This window comes from Musca vetustissima, unplaced genomic scaffold (genome assembly GCF_032173495.1).
Source record: "Musca vetustissima isolate MV318-11 ecotype Yass unplaced genomic scaffold, APGP_CSIRO_Mvet_v1 utg3170, whole genome shotgun sequence".
NCBI classification, from domain to species: Eukaryota; Metazoa; Arthropoda; class Insecta; order Diptera; family Muscidae; genus Musca; species Musca vetustissima.
In genome coordinates this window covers 229,352-245,246 of record NW_026881891.1, presented here as the reverse complement: position 1 = coordinate 245,246, position 15,895 = coordinate 229,352, and the positions used below count along the sequence as shown (strand labels likewise).

Genomic DNA, 15,895 nt, shown 5'->3' with positions numbered 1-15,895 from the left:
CTTATTTGTTTGCTGGTTGAGGTGGAGGATTTTGTTGATTTCTTGTTATTGTTGCTGGTGGTGGTGGAGGTGTTGGTGGAAATGGTGGTGTTGTTGGTATTGTTGCTGTTGCTGTTATTGCTTATCAGTCCCTTGTTGCTGCTGTTGGTAATGTTTTGAGTAGTTGTGTTATTGTCATGTTGATTGTTGTTGTTGCTACTGCTGCTGAGGTTTATTTGATGATCAATTATGTTGCTACTGCTTGTAATATTGCTGCTGCTGGTAAATTCATTTATGGAAGACTTGGTTGTGCTTTGTTGATTTTGTAAATCATGTTGACTTATCTTGGAATCCGAGGTAGTGGGTGTTATGGGCATGGTTACCTGATATGGTTGTCCCGCTGTGGGTGAATTCAAGAGCATTGTATTGTCGCCACCGACAACACCACCATCCCCCATTACCATTGACATTTTATTGTAGTTCGGTGTGGAATATGAGGAATATTCTGTGTTGGAGTGATCTTGTTCATTTATGGTCTGTCCATTCACCGACTCGTTGGCCTTAAACTGGCTTGACAACATCGATGATGATGTCATTTCGGTAGCACCATTTATTGTTTTGGCAATTGACTGGTAAGCTTGTTTTGTGGCCATTGATTCATCTTTGATGATCACCGTTTCGGGTTGGAATTCAACCTCAACAATTTGCCCACCACCATCACCGGAGAGTATGGCCTTTGTGGAGGATGAAGATATGGATGATTTCATCTGTTGAGATTTGGAGGTTGAAGAGGACATCATCGATTTGGAGGAGCTGGATAACATTTGCTGTTTGGTATTGGCCGCAGCTGTGTTACTGATCTCCACCACATCTATGGGCACGGAGAATATGGGCTCTTGAATGGCACTTTCACTAACCAAATCAATGGAAGAGATAATTTTGCCACTTGTTGAGGAAAATTCATCCATGGCCTCGGCATGATATTGTGAGGAGGAAAAGGATGATGATTGGGTAAGTCCAGATTCATTGATGACACTGGTTTCACTGGTCATGGCTGAGGATTTTTTACTCGAAGAGGCCTTGTACTGTTTGGTGGCTGATACTTCGTAAAAATCCCCAGCCGTGGATGCTTGCAAATCCTTGTGTGTGGGCTTTACAGCCTTGGAGGTGGAAGAGCCAGGTTTACCACTGCTGGAAGTTTGGGCAGTTGTCGTGGCAGATGATGATGTTGCTGATGTGGATGAGGAGCCATTGGTTTGTTGTTTCTTTTTGGCGTTTTTTGAGACCATTTTGTTGTAAATTTTCTTTTCAAAACTTTTTTTTCCAAATTGGCAATTTCTTTTTCCTTAGTATTTTTTTATTATTCTCTTTTTTAATATTTATTGTTAATTATTATTTTTTCAATACTTTCTTTTTTTATTATTGAATTAATTTTCTTACACTTTCTTATTTTTTTAATTGCATTAAAATTTTTATTTCTTTCTTTTTTTTAAAAAAAATATCACTTTTTTGTTCGTTTAAAGTTCGTTTAACATAAAAAAAAACTTTTTCTTTTCGTTTAATTCTCTAAAGAATTTCGTTGAATATGAAATAGAAAAAAAAATAACAGACACAAAAAAATAAATTAATTTATTTCAATATTCTTAAATGCTTAGCTATTCGTTGGCCTGATGTTGCCTTTTGTCGTTTGAAGGTTTGTTTCAAAAAACAATTTCTTTTTATTGATTACTTTAGGTGGTGGCAGAATAAAAAAAAACAACACGCGAAAAAAATAACACAGCCAAATGTCGGAATGCTTTATTTTTAAAATATTATTCACTAGAGTCACAGCCGAACCGTACAAACCGAGAAAATCACACACAAACATACACGCATTCAAATGATACACATCATCACATACGACGAAAACCGACGACAGAACAGAAAAAAATCAAACGCTTTGCGAACGGTCGGTCGGTTGGTTGGTTGCTTGTTTGGAACCAAAACGCTATCAAGGTACAAAATACACTAATAATTTGGTTTTGTTAACTTAACAATCAAGCGAGCGAGGCAAGTGACGAGACCACGACAACAACATCGAAAAATAAAAGAAAAATCACACACAAACCCACAAACACATAATAACAACAATAAAAGCTACAACAACAACAATGAGAAACATACCACACACAAATGCTAACTAATATCACACACAAACAAAAACAACAACAGCAACAAACAAAAATAATTCTCTCAAAATTCTCTTTAAGTTAGGCCAATTAGACAATGTTAGCAGTTTGGTTTTCTTTTTACGCGAATTTGTTCACTCTTTTCTAATTTTCTCTCTCTTGTAAGCTCTCTCGGAAATTTTGTCATTAATACTCTTTAAATTTAGTGCTGTTGTTTTTTTTCTTCCTTTTTTTTTATTTTACAAAAGGGGTCATTAATTATAACTTGATTTTGTTTTTTTTCTAATTCTCTTTCACTTCTTCCCCTTCTTCTTCGTTATTTTTTTTTTTTCAAATAAATTAGAATTCTGTTTTTTCTTGTTTTTCTTTTTTTACTTTTCTTTTATATTTACTTTAATATTCGGAAGAATAATCGACCGTCGCGTACCAGCACTAAAATTCAACTGATCATTTTTGTTTAGCTGGAGCTATTTTCAACCTGTATGCTGGGTACGCTGTAGCTGGAACCGCAGCCGAAGCCAAAGCTGAAGCAGCAACAGCAGCTAACGTCACTGCTTCAAATTTGGCGACTTCATTTGCTAACTTGTTAACGGTGTACAAGTGGGTTTTAATTTCGAAGCAGCTCAGCTCAATCCTCCTACTCTTCTCTGGAAGCTAACAAAAACAAAAAAAAGCATCGTCGTCGTCATCATCATCACATCAGCAGCAGCCACAGCCACAGCAAGTCTGTATAGAATAAGCGCCGGAATAATTACTATCGACTAGATAGAAGAGCGCGTGAGCGTTTAAGCTAGCTTAAAATAGTTTGTAGTTCGGAGGGAAGTCTAATAATGTGTTTTTTGGTGGGTAAATGGCCAACAAATAGTTCCACAAATCAATTTTGTGGAATCCTGGTGATCCACGGCCTAAAAAATCTTCAAATAAATTATTCATATCCATATACTATGGTGCGTATGATCAACATATTGTTATTCCTTAAATAGGCTCAGGCTATCGTGACGTATGAGTAATAAAATCCTACATAATATTCATACGCCCTATGCACAAGTAAGCTTCGGCTTACTTGAAGATTTAAAAGAAAACCAGTGAGCGGAGCAGTATAGTCGGACGGGGCGACCATACGATACCCTACACAACTACCACAGAACTTAAATTTTCTGCGGATGTTTATTTCGAGCCTGGGCAATATTTCGTGATATTTTCACTCTCTTGCCCGATTAGAGGTAAACAGCTCCTCTTCCTCACACTGACATATTACGAGTATTCAGTACATCTATTGTCCAGATTCCCTTCACCGTGGGTTGTTTTGTGCGATTCGGCTTTCATTTGTGGTCTATAGATCGACTAGAAAATAACACAAAAAATTAAGTTTTTCCTTGACCATAACTGGAACCTCATGGAACATTTTAAAGCGATTAGCGATATAGTTCCGCTCTCTAGAGTGATAATGGGTTATTAAATAATATACGAATACGGAGATACCTGTAAATATTTAGATGTAACTCCCACATCCGAGCACATACAACAATATAATTGGTATTAATTTAAAGGTCACCCACTTCTCTTGGATATAATATCAACTTCTCAGGTCTATGTCCTTCAGGGGTAAATATATACGCTATAGAATACAAATTTTGTAATTTTTCACACAAAAGTCAGGGTCCATTTGACCCGCTAAATATTGACCGATCTTTATCAAAACAGGCATGCCTTTTCTTTGGCCCGATCCCCTTCTCCATGCAAAATTTCACGATGTTCGGAACATTATTGTGGCCTCTAGAGCGCCCAGAAAAACCGACAAAAATTTAGTATTTGGTCCATTTTATCCCCTAAATATTAACCGATAGGGGTCTTTATTGGCCAGAACCTATCCTACATGCAAAATTTCGTGAAGATTGGTCCATAACTGTGGCCTGTATCGTGTTTACAACTTATAATGGACAGACGGACGGACACACGACTCAGCTAGTCGAGATATGACGATCGGTATACTTAAAGGTGGGTCTAGGACCGATATTTCGCGGCGTTACAAACTTTTGGGCCTGCACAAAGCTATAATACCCTGACAACATAGTTGTGTAGGGTATAATGAACAAAAAAATACAATTGTTGTTGTTTTGTTGTATTTTTTGTGGTTAAAGAAAAATCCTTATTTTTGATTGCGGGCATGAACGTCGGAAAACAAAAATTCCAACGGCGTTAGAAAGATCACAGGTTTGGCTCTCGTATGAACAAGGATTATTGACTACGCTAAAAAAATAGCAAAATGGCGGACTTTGATTTTTTTAAATCGTATATTTTTGACCAATAACTAAGTTTAAAAATAAGAAAGATCTACACCGATTGGACAAATAAAAATCCCACATTTTTATACCCTGGGCTACATATTGCTACGGTAATAATCGACTTCATCAAAATTTCCGTTCCATACAATGTGCAGTGAATTTGAAAATGTCCGCCCGTGGTTGCAGACGATAACTCTCAAAAGGAGAAACCAATTTCATACAAAGTTTACACATTGTAATATTTCTTTAAAACTTAAATTATTTTCGGAGAATATCGATATATTCCTGGTGGTACCTCCCCCACAAAATGTTCAAAATTTTGCTGAAAATTATTTAAATAATTTTAAGCAAAATTTTATTATGCGAACGAACTTTTCACAAACTTATATTTCAACCAAATCTTTACAATGTTGGATATGATATTGCATACGCTATAGCATATCGTAATATTTTAACCAAACGTAGATTAAGATCGATGATGAGTCGCATCGGGCCACTCCATTTGGTAACTAATTCACAAAATGGCAATAGCGAATAGAGTATCCGGTTTGGTCATTGATTGTACATCATAATATTTTACCAAACCTACATTAAATTCGAAGATGGTCTATAAGGCAATTTTTTCTGTTACCTCCCCACAGATGGTCAACTCTTTGATAAAAAAAAAGTATTCCTTATATAAAGCGAATTCTGTGAGGTCTAAAAGTGGCATACATTAATATTTTTACTACATATATACTTAAATCAATCATCTCTGGTACCTATCCTGCAAACTGCGCCATTTTTGAAAAAAATTAAAATTTTAATAAAAATGTTCCACCTCGATACTAGACAGTAATCCTGTAGACATCCTCCAACCATAGGCTGAGGGTACATATCTATCGGTAACACCGACTGACACTTTTAATTTGTTTTATTTAACATACTTTCTTTTCAGGACACTATGGACCAGAGATCCCATTTTTGGCCATAATTACAACAGTGAATTTAGGAAATGAAATAAATTAATCTACACGTTTTGTAGAGCTATGGTCACTGATTACAAATTTTAAATAAGATTTCAACATCAAATAAAATGAATGCAAAATGGCGGATAAACAATGAGAAAAAAATAAATGTTTCATTTCTTAGCAGTCTTTAATAACAAAATTGGAAGAAATCTTTCTTTATGTAATATAAGTATAAAACTACCTAAGTTAAATTTGAAATATAGCCGATTTGGTTGAAAAAAATTAAAATTCCACATGTACGAAAAAATGTGGAGTCCGTTTATATGGTCCCCAAACTTTATTTAGTATTGTTTTTTGGTACGAAGATTTCACACCCAATGAGAATTCAAATACAGCTAAATGGATTGAAACCCGCGCACAAAATCCCAAAAATACCTAAATTAGGGAAATAACGTTATATGGGGCAACCCTAAAATATGGCCCACAATTTTGGTAAGAAACTACACCCAATTTGGTTGAAAGGTGAGACTTGTACCTTCCAATTTTATTATCGGAATATGGTATTAAAAGTCAGTTCTATTTTTATACCCTGCACAACTATGTTGTCAGGGTATTATAGCTTTGTGCAGCCCCAAATGTTTGTAACGCAGCGAAATATTGGTCCTAGACCCACCTTTAAGTATACCGATCGTCATATCTCGACTAGCTGAGTCGATCTAGACATGTGTGTCCGTCCGTCCGTCCGTCTGTCCATAATAATTTGTAAACACGATACAGGCCACAGTTATGGACCAATTTTCACGAAATTTTGCATATAGGATGGGTTCTGGCCAATGAAGACCCCTATTTTTGGGAAAGATCGGTTAATATTTAGGGGATGAAATGGACCAAATACTAATTTTTTCGGTTTTTCTGGTCGCTCCAGAGGCCGTAATAATGGCCCGAACTTCGTGAAATTTTGCATGGAGAAGGGCCAAAGAATAAACATGCCTGTTTTGATAAAGATCGGTCAATATTTAGCGGGTCAAATGTACCCTGACTTTTGTGTGAAAAAGTACAAAATTTGTATTCTATAGCATATATATTTACCACTGAAGGACATAGACCCGAGAAGTTGATATTATATCCAAGAGGAGTGGTTGACCTTTAAATTAAGACCAATTATATTGTTGTATGTGCTCGGATGTGGGAGTTACAACTAAATATTTACAGGTATCTCCGTATTCGTATATTATTTAGTAACGATTATCACTCTAGAGAGCGGAACTATAACGCTGATCGCTTTGAAATGTTCCATGAGGTTCCGGGTATGGTCAAGAACAACGCCTATCATTTTCGGTGATGATCTGATAATAATTTTGGAATGAAGTGGACCGAAAACCTAATTACGAAATATTGTCCAGGCTCCAAATAAACATCCGCAGAAAATTTGAGTTCCGTGGTAGTTGTGTAGGGTATTGTATGGTCGGCCCCGTCCGACTATACTGCTCCGCTCACTGGTTTTTTATTAAATTTTTAAAATCAAATTTAAACAATTTTTTTTTTTATTATTGACAATAGGTTATGTTGAAATGAGGGGTGGATAATACCTCCGCCTGTTGTGTGCTCTAGAAATGCAGAGAAAAATAGAATAAGTGAAAGGTTTAATCCCCCTTATGATTCTAGGAATTCTGTATTTTCTGAGAACTCTTTCAGTCTTCTGCATTCAACCCCCTTTAGATCGGTTAGTCCGTCAAAAGTGTCATTTACCAAGAATTGTTTCCGAAGGCATATAAATCCTGGCAATAGTCGGCTTGTTTCTTTTTTGTTTAGCGTTTGAATTAGCTTAGTTTTGTCTTCATTTCGGACCTATTTTCAGGAAACTTAACACACGTCATTCTAGAGCTAATTCATTTCGCTATGCCAAATTTCGTGCAAATCGAAAGATATATAGGGACTATGGTACACCATTTACATAAAATCGGACGAAAATATATATGGGGCTATATCTAAATTTGGACCGATTTTCAGGAAACTTAACATTCATCATTCTAGAGCTAATTCATTACGCTATGCCAAATGTCGTGCAAATCGAAAGATATATAGGGACTTTGGTATACCATTTATATAAAATCGAACGAAAATATATATGGGAGCTATATATAAATCTGGACCGATTTTTAGGAAACTTAACACACATCATTCTAGACCTAATTCAGTACGCTGTGCCAAATTTCGTGGAAATCGAAAGATGTATAGGGACTTTGGTGTACCATTTACATTAAATCGGACGAAAATATATATGGAAGCTATATCTAAACCTGAACTGATTTTTCCCAATTTCAATAGGGTTCGTCCTTGGGTCAAACAAATGAGCTGTGCCAAATTTCATCCAATTCGTACTTTGTTCAAAATTTAACATGGACAGACAGATAGACGAACGGACGGACATGCATAGATCGTCTTAAAAAGTGATTCTATGCATATTCACATGTGTCTATCTCGTTTCCTTTTGCCTGTTACAAACATATGCACAATGACATAATACCCTGTACTACATAGTGGTGAAGGGTATAAAAAGTAGGTCAATATTGAAAATACAAAATTACTACCACTTTGGACAAATCCGTGCTTATATATATATATATATATATACGGACACATTCAAGAGATATTTTATTTTCCAAAGTAACCATTAAATTAAACAACTACAGTGAATTTAAGTGCATATAACGATTTTATAGTATAGAAAGTTACTTCTTCAGGGTATTTTGGTATGGTAGGTATTCTAAAACGTGGACCAACAGCTAAATTGCAATACTTATTACTGTATTCGTCCAAATTTATAGTAAACTGTACATTTCCATCGAATATTTTATATACCAAATATTGGTCCGATCTATCCAGTTTTTTGTCAGTTCCTTATAGACATAAGTAGATGTAAATTGTCAATTTTCATTGGATTTGGTTAAATATTAACCATTTTATAGGCTAAAAAGTGTGATATTCTCAAGATCCATTATATAGGAGGTATACCAAATTTTGGCCCGATCTATCCAATTTTTTTTTTAACTTGCTCATTAGGTCAATAATAATCATTTGTACCAAATTTCATCTACCTACCATAACTCATTCTATTTTTGGCCGCTATTAATATGAACATTACATAATGCAGCGTTCTGAATTAAGTACAGGTTGACTTTTGCGAAGTTTTGTATAAATCCGTTCAGATTTACATATATCACCCATATACATTTTCGTCCGATTTTCTGCAAATGGTGCAGTAACCTCCAATGGTTTGCCCGATTCCAATGAAAATTGAAATAACGTACTGTCTTGAGTCTAAAGTAACTTCTGTTAAGTTAGTATAACCAAACGTGTGGCAAGTCACCTTGAAATTGGTTCAGATATAGGTATAGCTTATATATGTATATATATATATATATATACAGATTTAATATACCCAAAGTGGTGAAGGTTCTCATATAGCCTGCTCCATTCGACTTTAATACTTTCCGTACTGTTCTTTTAATTTCAGTTTTTGCCAGAATGATTGCCATTGTATGACTTTTTTAGTTAGTTTCGAGTCGAGTTTTGCAAAGTAAACGAAACCCAGAGAGAGAGAGAGATAGCGAGGGAGAGAGCCGACGCACCCACCATTATGTGATTCGTTCCGACTTTGTATCAAGGGACGACAGGCATATTGAGCTATGTGGCTTAACAATGGTCGTATGTTGAAAACTTGTATTTATATCGAAGTTATTTGGAAGTCTGCGAATTAAATTCAAATTGATCAAGGTTCGACAATTGCATTCACTCCAGAAGTAGATCTTTTCAAAATAAAATGTTATTGTTGCGTTGGATACCATCTACAGATGGTATACACATGTTTTTGTGCAACCTTCAGGAATCTAGGTTATAATCATAGCCGTTTTCAACTTTAATAATTTTTATTTAAGTTCTTTCGTGTATGATAGTTTTTCTCTTTTGAGTCCAGACATTTTGCAATGAACTGTAATAACGGACATATATAGTCAGTAATTTTGATTGATCCCGACAATACAATCGAACTTATCAAACCTGAAAGAAAACTAAACGCTAAGATAAATTTATACTACTGAGGGTATATATCTTTTGGCAACATCGAATTTTTCTAGTTGTAGTAGGATTTGTCATTTGCTTCAAAAAGTTTCGACGAAAATTTCTTCTAACCAGGAATTTTTCAAATCTTAGAATCGAGAATATGATGGAAGGAATTCACACTCCAAATCATGCCAATTGAATTTACGGTGCGTTGGTAAAGCAGAACTTTCATTTCTCAATGGATAAAAATGCAGGAATCTTCAGAGGCGAGCTGACGGGCAGTTTAGAAAAACAATTTAAAGGGAATTTTTATAGATGAGCTGAAGCCAGAGTATTTCCTATGATCACGGCTAGGTAGTTTTTATGACAAACTAAAACAAGAAGTCTTTATTGGCGAGCCAAGGCGACCAACAAGTCTTTAAAATTCACATACCCTAGACGGGTTTGTTCCATTTTCAAACCAACGTAATTATAGTGTGGCATTTTGGGGTCTCAGCGAATGGAAGACCTCTCGGCAGAAAATATGCAATATCGGTCGATGTTATTAGCATTTTTCGCACCAGCATTTTTAAAGCGATGTGGAGAGAACTTCAAATTTCATTAAAATGAACGCCGTATTACTTTCCAAACACTGCGTTTGAAATTCAGAGATATATTTGCGGTATTGTGAATGTTTAAAGACGTTTTTACTAATTTTGCATTATAGTTATTAAATATTAGTAGTTATTAAATATTAATCCGGTTTCTAATCTTAAAAATTGATATAAACAACGTGGACCAATCATTCATTTTCATGTCCGACCTAAATATAAGTTTAATAGAAATATTACATTGTAAGACATTTAGACCAAATCGGAGTATACGATTTCAAACTCTTCCAACCATTAATAACATCTGACACCCTAACAACTTTCAAATCATCACCGGCACTTATCATACCAAAACCAAAAATAACACTTCAACGCAACCACTCAGTCAGACAGTCGCACACACGCTCACTCACTTATATGTTAAAAAATACGCCAACAAAAACAACAATGATACAAAACTTGTTTCAAACTTTAAAAGGCGAAAGAAAAAAAAACAGAAAGAATACATCAATAACAAATTTGAAAACCGAATGTACCGAATAAACAATTTTCGTGTGTAGGTATTAGACAGAGCAATGCGTAGGAAACACACAAAAATCGCAAAAGTCAAGCCAAACCAAACGACGCGACACTCTAATGACGACCAGACAACAAAGCTGAGCTTTATGTGGTGGTGCTGATGATGTTGGACGTCAACGTTGGCAGAGGCAAACGCAGAGAAAAGAAAAAAACAAAACAACATTTATCTCAAACTGGAGATTAAACAGCATTCCTCTTGCCCGTTACGCCGGTGATACACCGGTGTTGGTCAATCGACCGACCGACCAACCAACCGACTAATGCATTAGATACAGGTATCAAATGCTGTTGGGCAAGGGGCGGCAGAAAACAGTATGGCAAACAAAATCTAAAACTAAAATTCACTGCAGTATTCAAATCGACCAAAAAAAAATTTTAATTATGGCTACCAAAAAGAACGCAGTCATCAAGCTGGGGTTTTCGATCTGTATCCGTCGCTCAAAAATGAAAACATTTATGGGAACTAAAATTAAGTTCAAAACATCCGTGACACAGCTTTTTTGGCTTTGTCTCTACTTTTCTACTATTTTGACCCCATTTAAAATTTGAAAACCAATTTTATTGTTGTTCTCCGAACTGACTATTGTATGATAATTAAATGTACGCAGCTACGCCATTCCGAAAAGTCGCGGATGTAAACCGGACAGTATATTAGAAAAACAAAATAGATATGTATATGGGTTTTTGTTTGTTTGAATTTAATTTTTTTTTAATTTTAATTTGAATTTTTGCATGAATTTATTTAATTAATAAAAATCTAAGACACGTTTACTTTCACTTTGATATCAAACTTTTTGCAAAAACATCGACTGGAAATTAAAGCCCACACTCGTCATTTCGTTATTTTGTACAATTTTGGCAAATTTTGTTGCTTTCGTGAGGTTATCGATCGGAATAAAAGACGTGAATAAGAATCGATGAGTTAAGAGAGTCTTTTGTGACAATCGGAGTTTTTATTGACGAACCGAAACGTCTCTGAGACGAACATGAAGGAAAATCTCTATAGATTTTTTAATTTGTCCTTATATAGTCCCTTATGTCCTTATATAGTCTCCTATAGTCCCTATTAACCAGCTCAAGGAGGATCTAAAAGATCGACTCCTTAGAAACGAGCTGAAGGGTATTTTTACAGAAGAGCTGAAAATAATCTCTATAAACGAGTTGAAACGGGTCTCTACAGCTGAAGAGCAGGGAATCTTCATAGTCTATGGACGAGCCGAATGCAGGGAGTCTGCATAAACGAGCTAAAGAGGGTCTCTATGACGAGCTGAAGGAAATATCTATAGACGACCTGAAGAAGTCTGTATAGGCGAGCTGAAAGGGGTCTCTATATATAACATGAAGGTCTTTTAGACAACCCGAAGGAAGTCTCTTTAGACGACCTGAGAGGAGTCTCTATAGACGAGCTGAAGGGAGTCTCTAAAGATGAGCTGAAGGGAGTCTCTATAGATGAGCTAAAGAGAGCCTCTATAGAAGAGCTAAAGAGAGTCTCTATAGACGATCTGAAGGGAGTCTCTCTATAGACGAGCTGAAGCGGGTCTCTCTATAGACGAGCTGAAGCGGGTCTCTCTATAGACGAGCTGAAGCGGGTCTCTCTATAGACGAGCTGAAGCGGGTCTCTCTATAGACGAGCTGAAAGGAGTCCCTCTATAGACGGGTTGAAGGGAGTCTCTCTATAGACGAGCTGAAGTGAGTCTCTCTATAGACGAGCTGAAGGGAGTCTCTCCATAGACGAGCTGAAGCGGGTCTCTCTATAGACGAGCTGAAGCGGGTCTCTCTATAGACGAGCTGAAGCGGGTCTCTCTATAGACGAGCTGAAGCGGGTCTCTCTATAGACGAGCTGAAGCGGGTCTCTCCATAGACGAGCTGAAGGGAGTCTCTCTATAGACGAGCTGAAGGGAGTCTCTCTATAGACGAGCTGAAGGGAGTCTCTCTATAGACGAGCTGAAGGGAGTCTCTCTATACACGAGTTGAAGGGAGTCTCTCTATAGACGAGCTGAAGGGAGTCTCTCTATAGACGAGCTGAAGGGAGTCTCTCTATAGACGAGCTGAAGGGAGTCTCTCTATAGACGAGCTGAAGGGAGTCTCTCTATAGACGAGCTGAAGGGAGTCTCTCTATAGACGAGCTGAAGGGTCTCTCTCTTTAGACAAGCTAAAGGAAGTCTCTATATAGACGAGCTGAAGGGAGTCTCTATAGACGAGCTAATGGGAGTCTCTGGACTTGGTAAAAATAATATATTGTACAAAATTCGCCTTGATATTGAATTTAAAAATATTGCAAATTTTGACAATTTGTGTGGGATGTACCAGAAGGAGTGGACCAATCGGTCACATCTTCAGAATTGATCTAGGCTTTGTAAAGATAAGAGATTGTAAAAAGTTTGTTTCAAATTGGACATACGAATCGCCTGATATTATATTTATAAATATTGCAAATTTTGACCATTTGTGGGGGAGTTACCAGAAAGAGTGGACCATGGGTCCCTTCTTCCGACTTGATCTATGCTTGGTAATTATAATAGATTTTGCAAAGTTTGGATCAAATCCGACCTTCCATTCGCCTGTTAATGGATTTATAAATACTGAGAATTTTGAAAATTCTCATAAAAATTGCCGTTTCGATTGGAAACTGCGACTAAATTCTCAAAATACCGAAAGTTGGGGGTTGACATAACCCTTATATAAGGTATGGGGGCTTCGTCGAAATATGAACATATATTCATAATTTTCTTCAAAAACCCAGAGTGCCAAATAATATAGGCTGGGATTATGAAACTATAAAATAGAACGAAAATGGGGCGGTAACTTTATATGGGTGTTATGTTAAAACATAGACGTATAATCCAAAATTCCGCACTAATGTATGCCAGCGTCCAGAACCCAGAAATGCCAAAATTAAAGCCTTTTCGATAAAAAGCAGGCTGGAGGACGATATCAAAACATGGACCCATTTTCATAATTGTCTACATAAAGAAAATGTCCGCTTCCAAAATCCCGAATTGCCAAATTTAGTGCCTTTGGTAGGCAATTGCGGTCATAAAAATACCGAAAATGCGATAGGGTCTTAATATGGGTGTTATGTCAAAACCTAGGCCACAGTTATGGACTGAATCTTCACGAAATTTTGCATTTAGGATGGGTTCTGGCCAATGAAGACCCCTATTGTTTTTGGGAAAGATCGGTTAATATTTAGGGTATGAAATGGACCAAAAACATTATTTTTGTCGGTTTTTCTGGTCGCTCCAGAGGCCGCAATAATGGCCCGAACATCGTGAGAAGGGGATCGGGCCAGTGAATAAGCATGTCTGTTTTGATAAAGATCGGCCAATATTTAGCGGATCAAATGGACCCTGACTTTTGTGTGAAAAATGACAAAATTTGTATTCTATAACGTATATATTTACCCCTGAAGGACATATACCCGAGAAGTTGGTATTATATCCAAGAGGAGTGGTTGACCTTTAAATTAATACCAATATATTATTGTATGTGCTCGGATGTGGGATTTACACCTAATTATTTACAGGTATCTCCGTATTCGTATATTATTTAGTAACCCATTATCACTCTAAAGAGCGGAACTATAACGCTGACCGCTTTGAAATTTTCCATGAGGTTCCAGTTATGGTCAAGGACAACGCCTATAATTTTCGGTGATGATCCGATAATAATTTTGAAATGAAGTGGACCGAAAACTTAATTTTGTGTGTTATTTTCGAGTCATCTATAGACCACAAATGAAAACCGAACATCACAACACTACCCACGGTGAAGGGAATCTGGACAATAGATGTACTGAATACTCGAAATATTCGGAAAATATGTCAGTGTGAGGAAGAGGTGCTGTTTACCTCTAATCGGGCAAGAGGGTGCTAATATCACTAAATATTGCCCAGAATCGGAATAAACATCGCCAGAAAATTTGAGTTCCGTGGTAGTTGTGTAGGATATCGTATGGTCGGCCCCGTCCGACTATACTGCTCCGCTCACTAGACATGTGTGTCCGTCCGACCGTCTGTCTGTCCGTCTGTCCCTTATAATTTGTAAACACAATTTTTTTTGTAAAGATCGGTTAATATTTAGGGGATGAAATTGTCCAAGCTCAGAATATACAATCACATAAAGTTAGATTTTCGTGGAAGTTGTGTAGGGTATCATATGGTCTATACTGCTCCGCTCACTGGTTCTCTATATAGAAATTTGTCGGCTTCAAAAAAAAAAACGTACTACCAAATTATAGACCCTTTGGTAGGCAATAAAAATATTGAAAATGGAGCGGGACCTTTTTATTAAAGATATTTCAAAATATGGACCTATAATAAATATTTTCTGCGCAGATGTATGTCGGTCTACAAAACACAAAATTAGAGCCTTTTCGGAAAATATGTCTAAAATTGGTCGTGACGTTTGTATGAGGACATAATTCTTTATTCATAATTGTCTAAAAAATTCGTATAAATCCATGGAATACCGAAAATTGTGGGTCCTTTATATGCGAGCTATGTCAAAACATGGACCTGTATTGATCATTTTCTTCATAGATATATGTCAGCATCCAAAACCTTAAAATTCACTTTAGTGACAAAATGCTTTGGAAAACCTTCATATTTCCGAAAATAGTGCGGCACCGTCATTGGAGGCTATTTCAAAACATCGATCTTTATTGATAATTTTCTTTATAGAAATATGTCTGCTTACGATGCTCCGGAATACCAAATTATAGCACCTTTGATGGGAAAATGCGGCCATAAAAAATGACGGTTATTTTAAATCATTGACGAAAAATTTTAATTTCCAGCTTCCAAAACCCCAAAATGCTATATTATAGTCTTTTCAATTGATTCGGCGAAAACCTTTCAAATTACTGAAAATCTGTCGAAATTTTTATATGTGCAGCTTTACTAAAACGCTATGCAAAATTTCAGCCACTGCGCCTAAACCCTTGAAATTATCGAATATCGTCGAAAATATCGACGAATCTTTCGAAGTGTTGCTAATGGAATGACAAATTAAATATACACCCTGGAAAATTTCCTTGCTTTCATATTATTTTGTATTCGTCTCCTTCACCTCTGATAGTCCTTAAAAACATGAAATCTAACCTCAAAAATATTTTAAATAAAATCTTCGCTTTTTACGAATATTTTGGAACCACAAAAGGCATCATCATAAATTTTCCAAGGTTCAACATTTCAAATAAATAAAAAAAATCATTCAACAATCTCCGGTAATTGCGCTCATAATAATATTATTTCATGGCACTTACCTTTATTGTCAACTGA

General features: G+C 36.3%; 1 protein-coding gene across 1 annotated transcript; it reads right to left on the bottom strand.

Annotated features, from left to right (window-relative positions):
* Position 1: 1 nt before the first annotated feature.
* LOC133327958 (putative uncharacterized protein DDB_G0277255) lies at positions 2-1,073 on the bottom strand. The gene is made up of 2 exons (XM_061536504.1): positions 56-1,073; positions 2-12 (listed from the first exon to the last, which is right to left on the bottom strand). Exons 1-2 carry the CDS (start codon positions 1,029-1,031, stop codon positions 2-4), a joined length of 987 nt encoding a protein of 328 aa, XP_061392488.1. The 5' UTR covers positions 1,032-1,073.
* Positions 1,074-15,895: the final 14,822 nt, after the last annotated feature.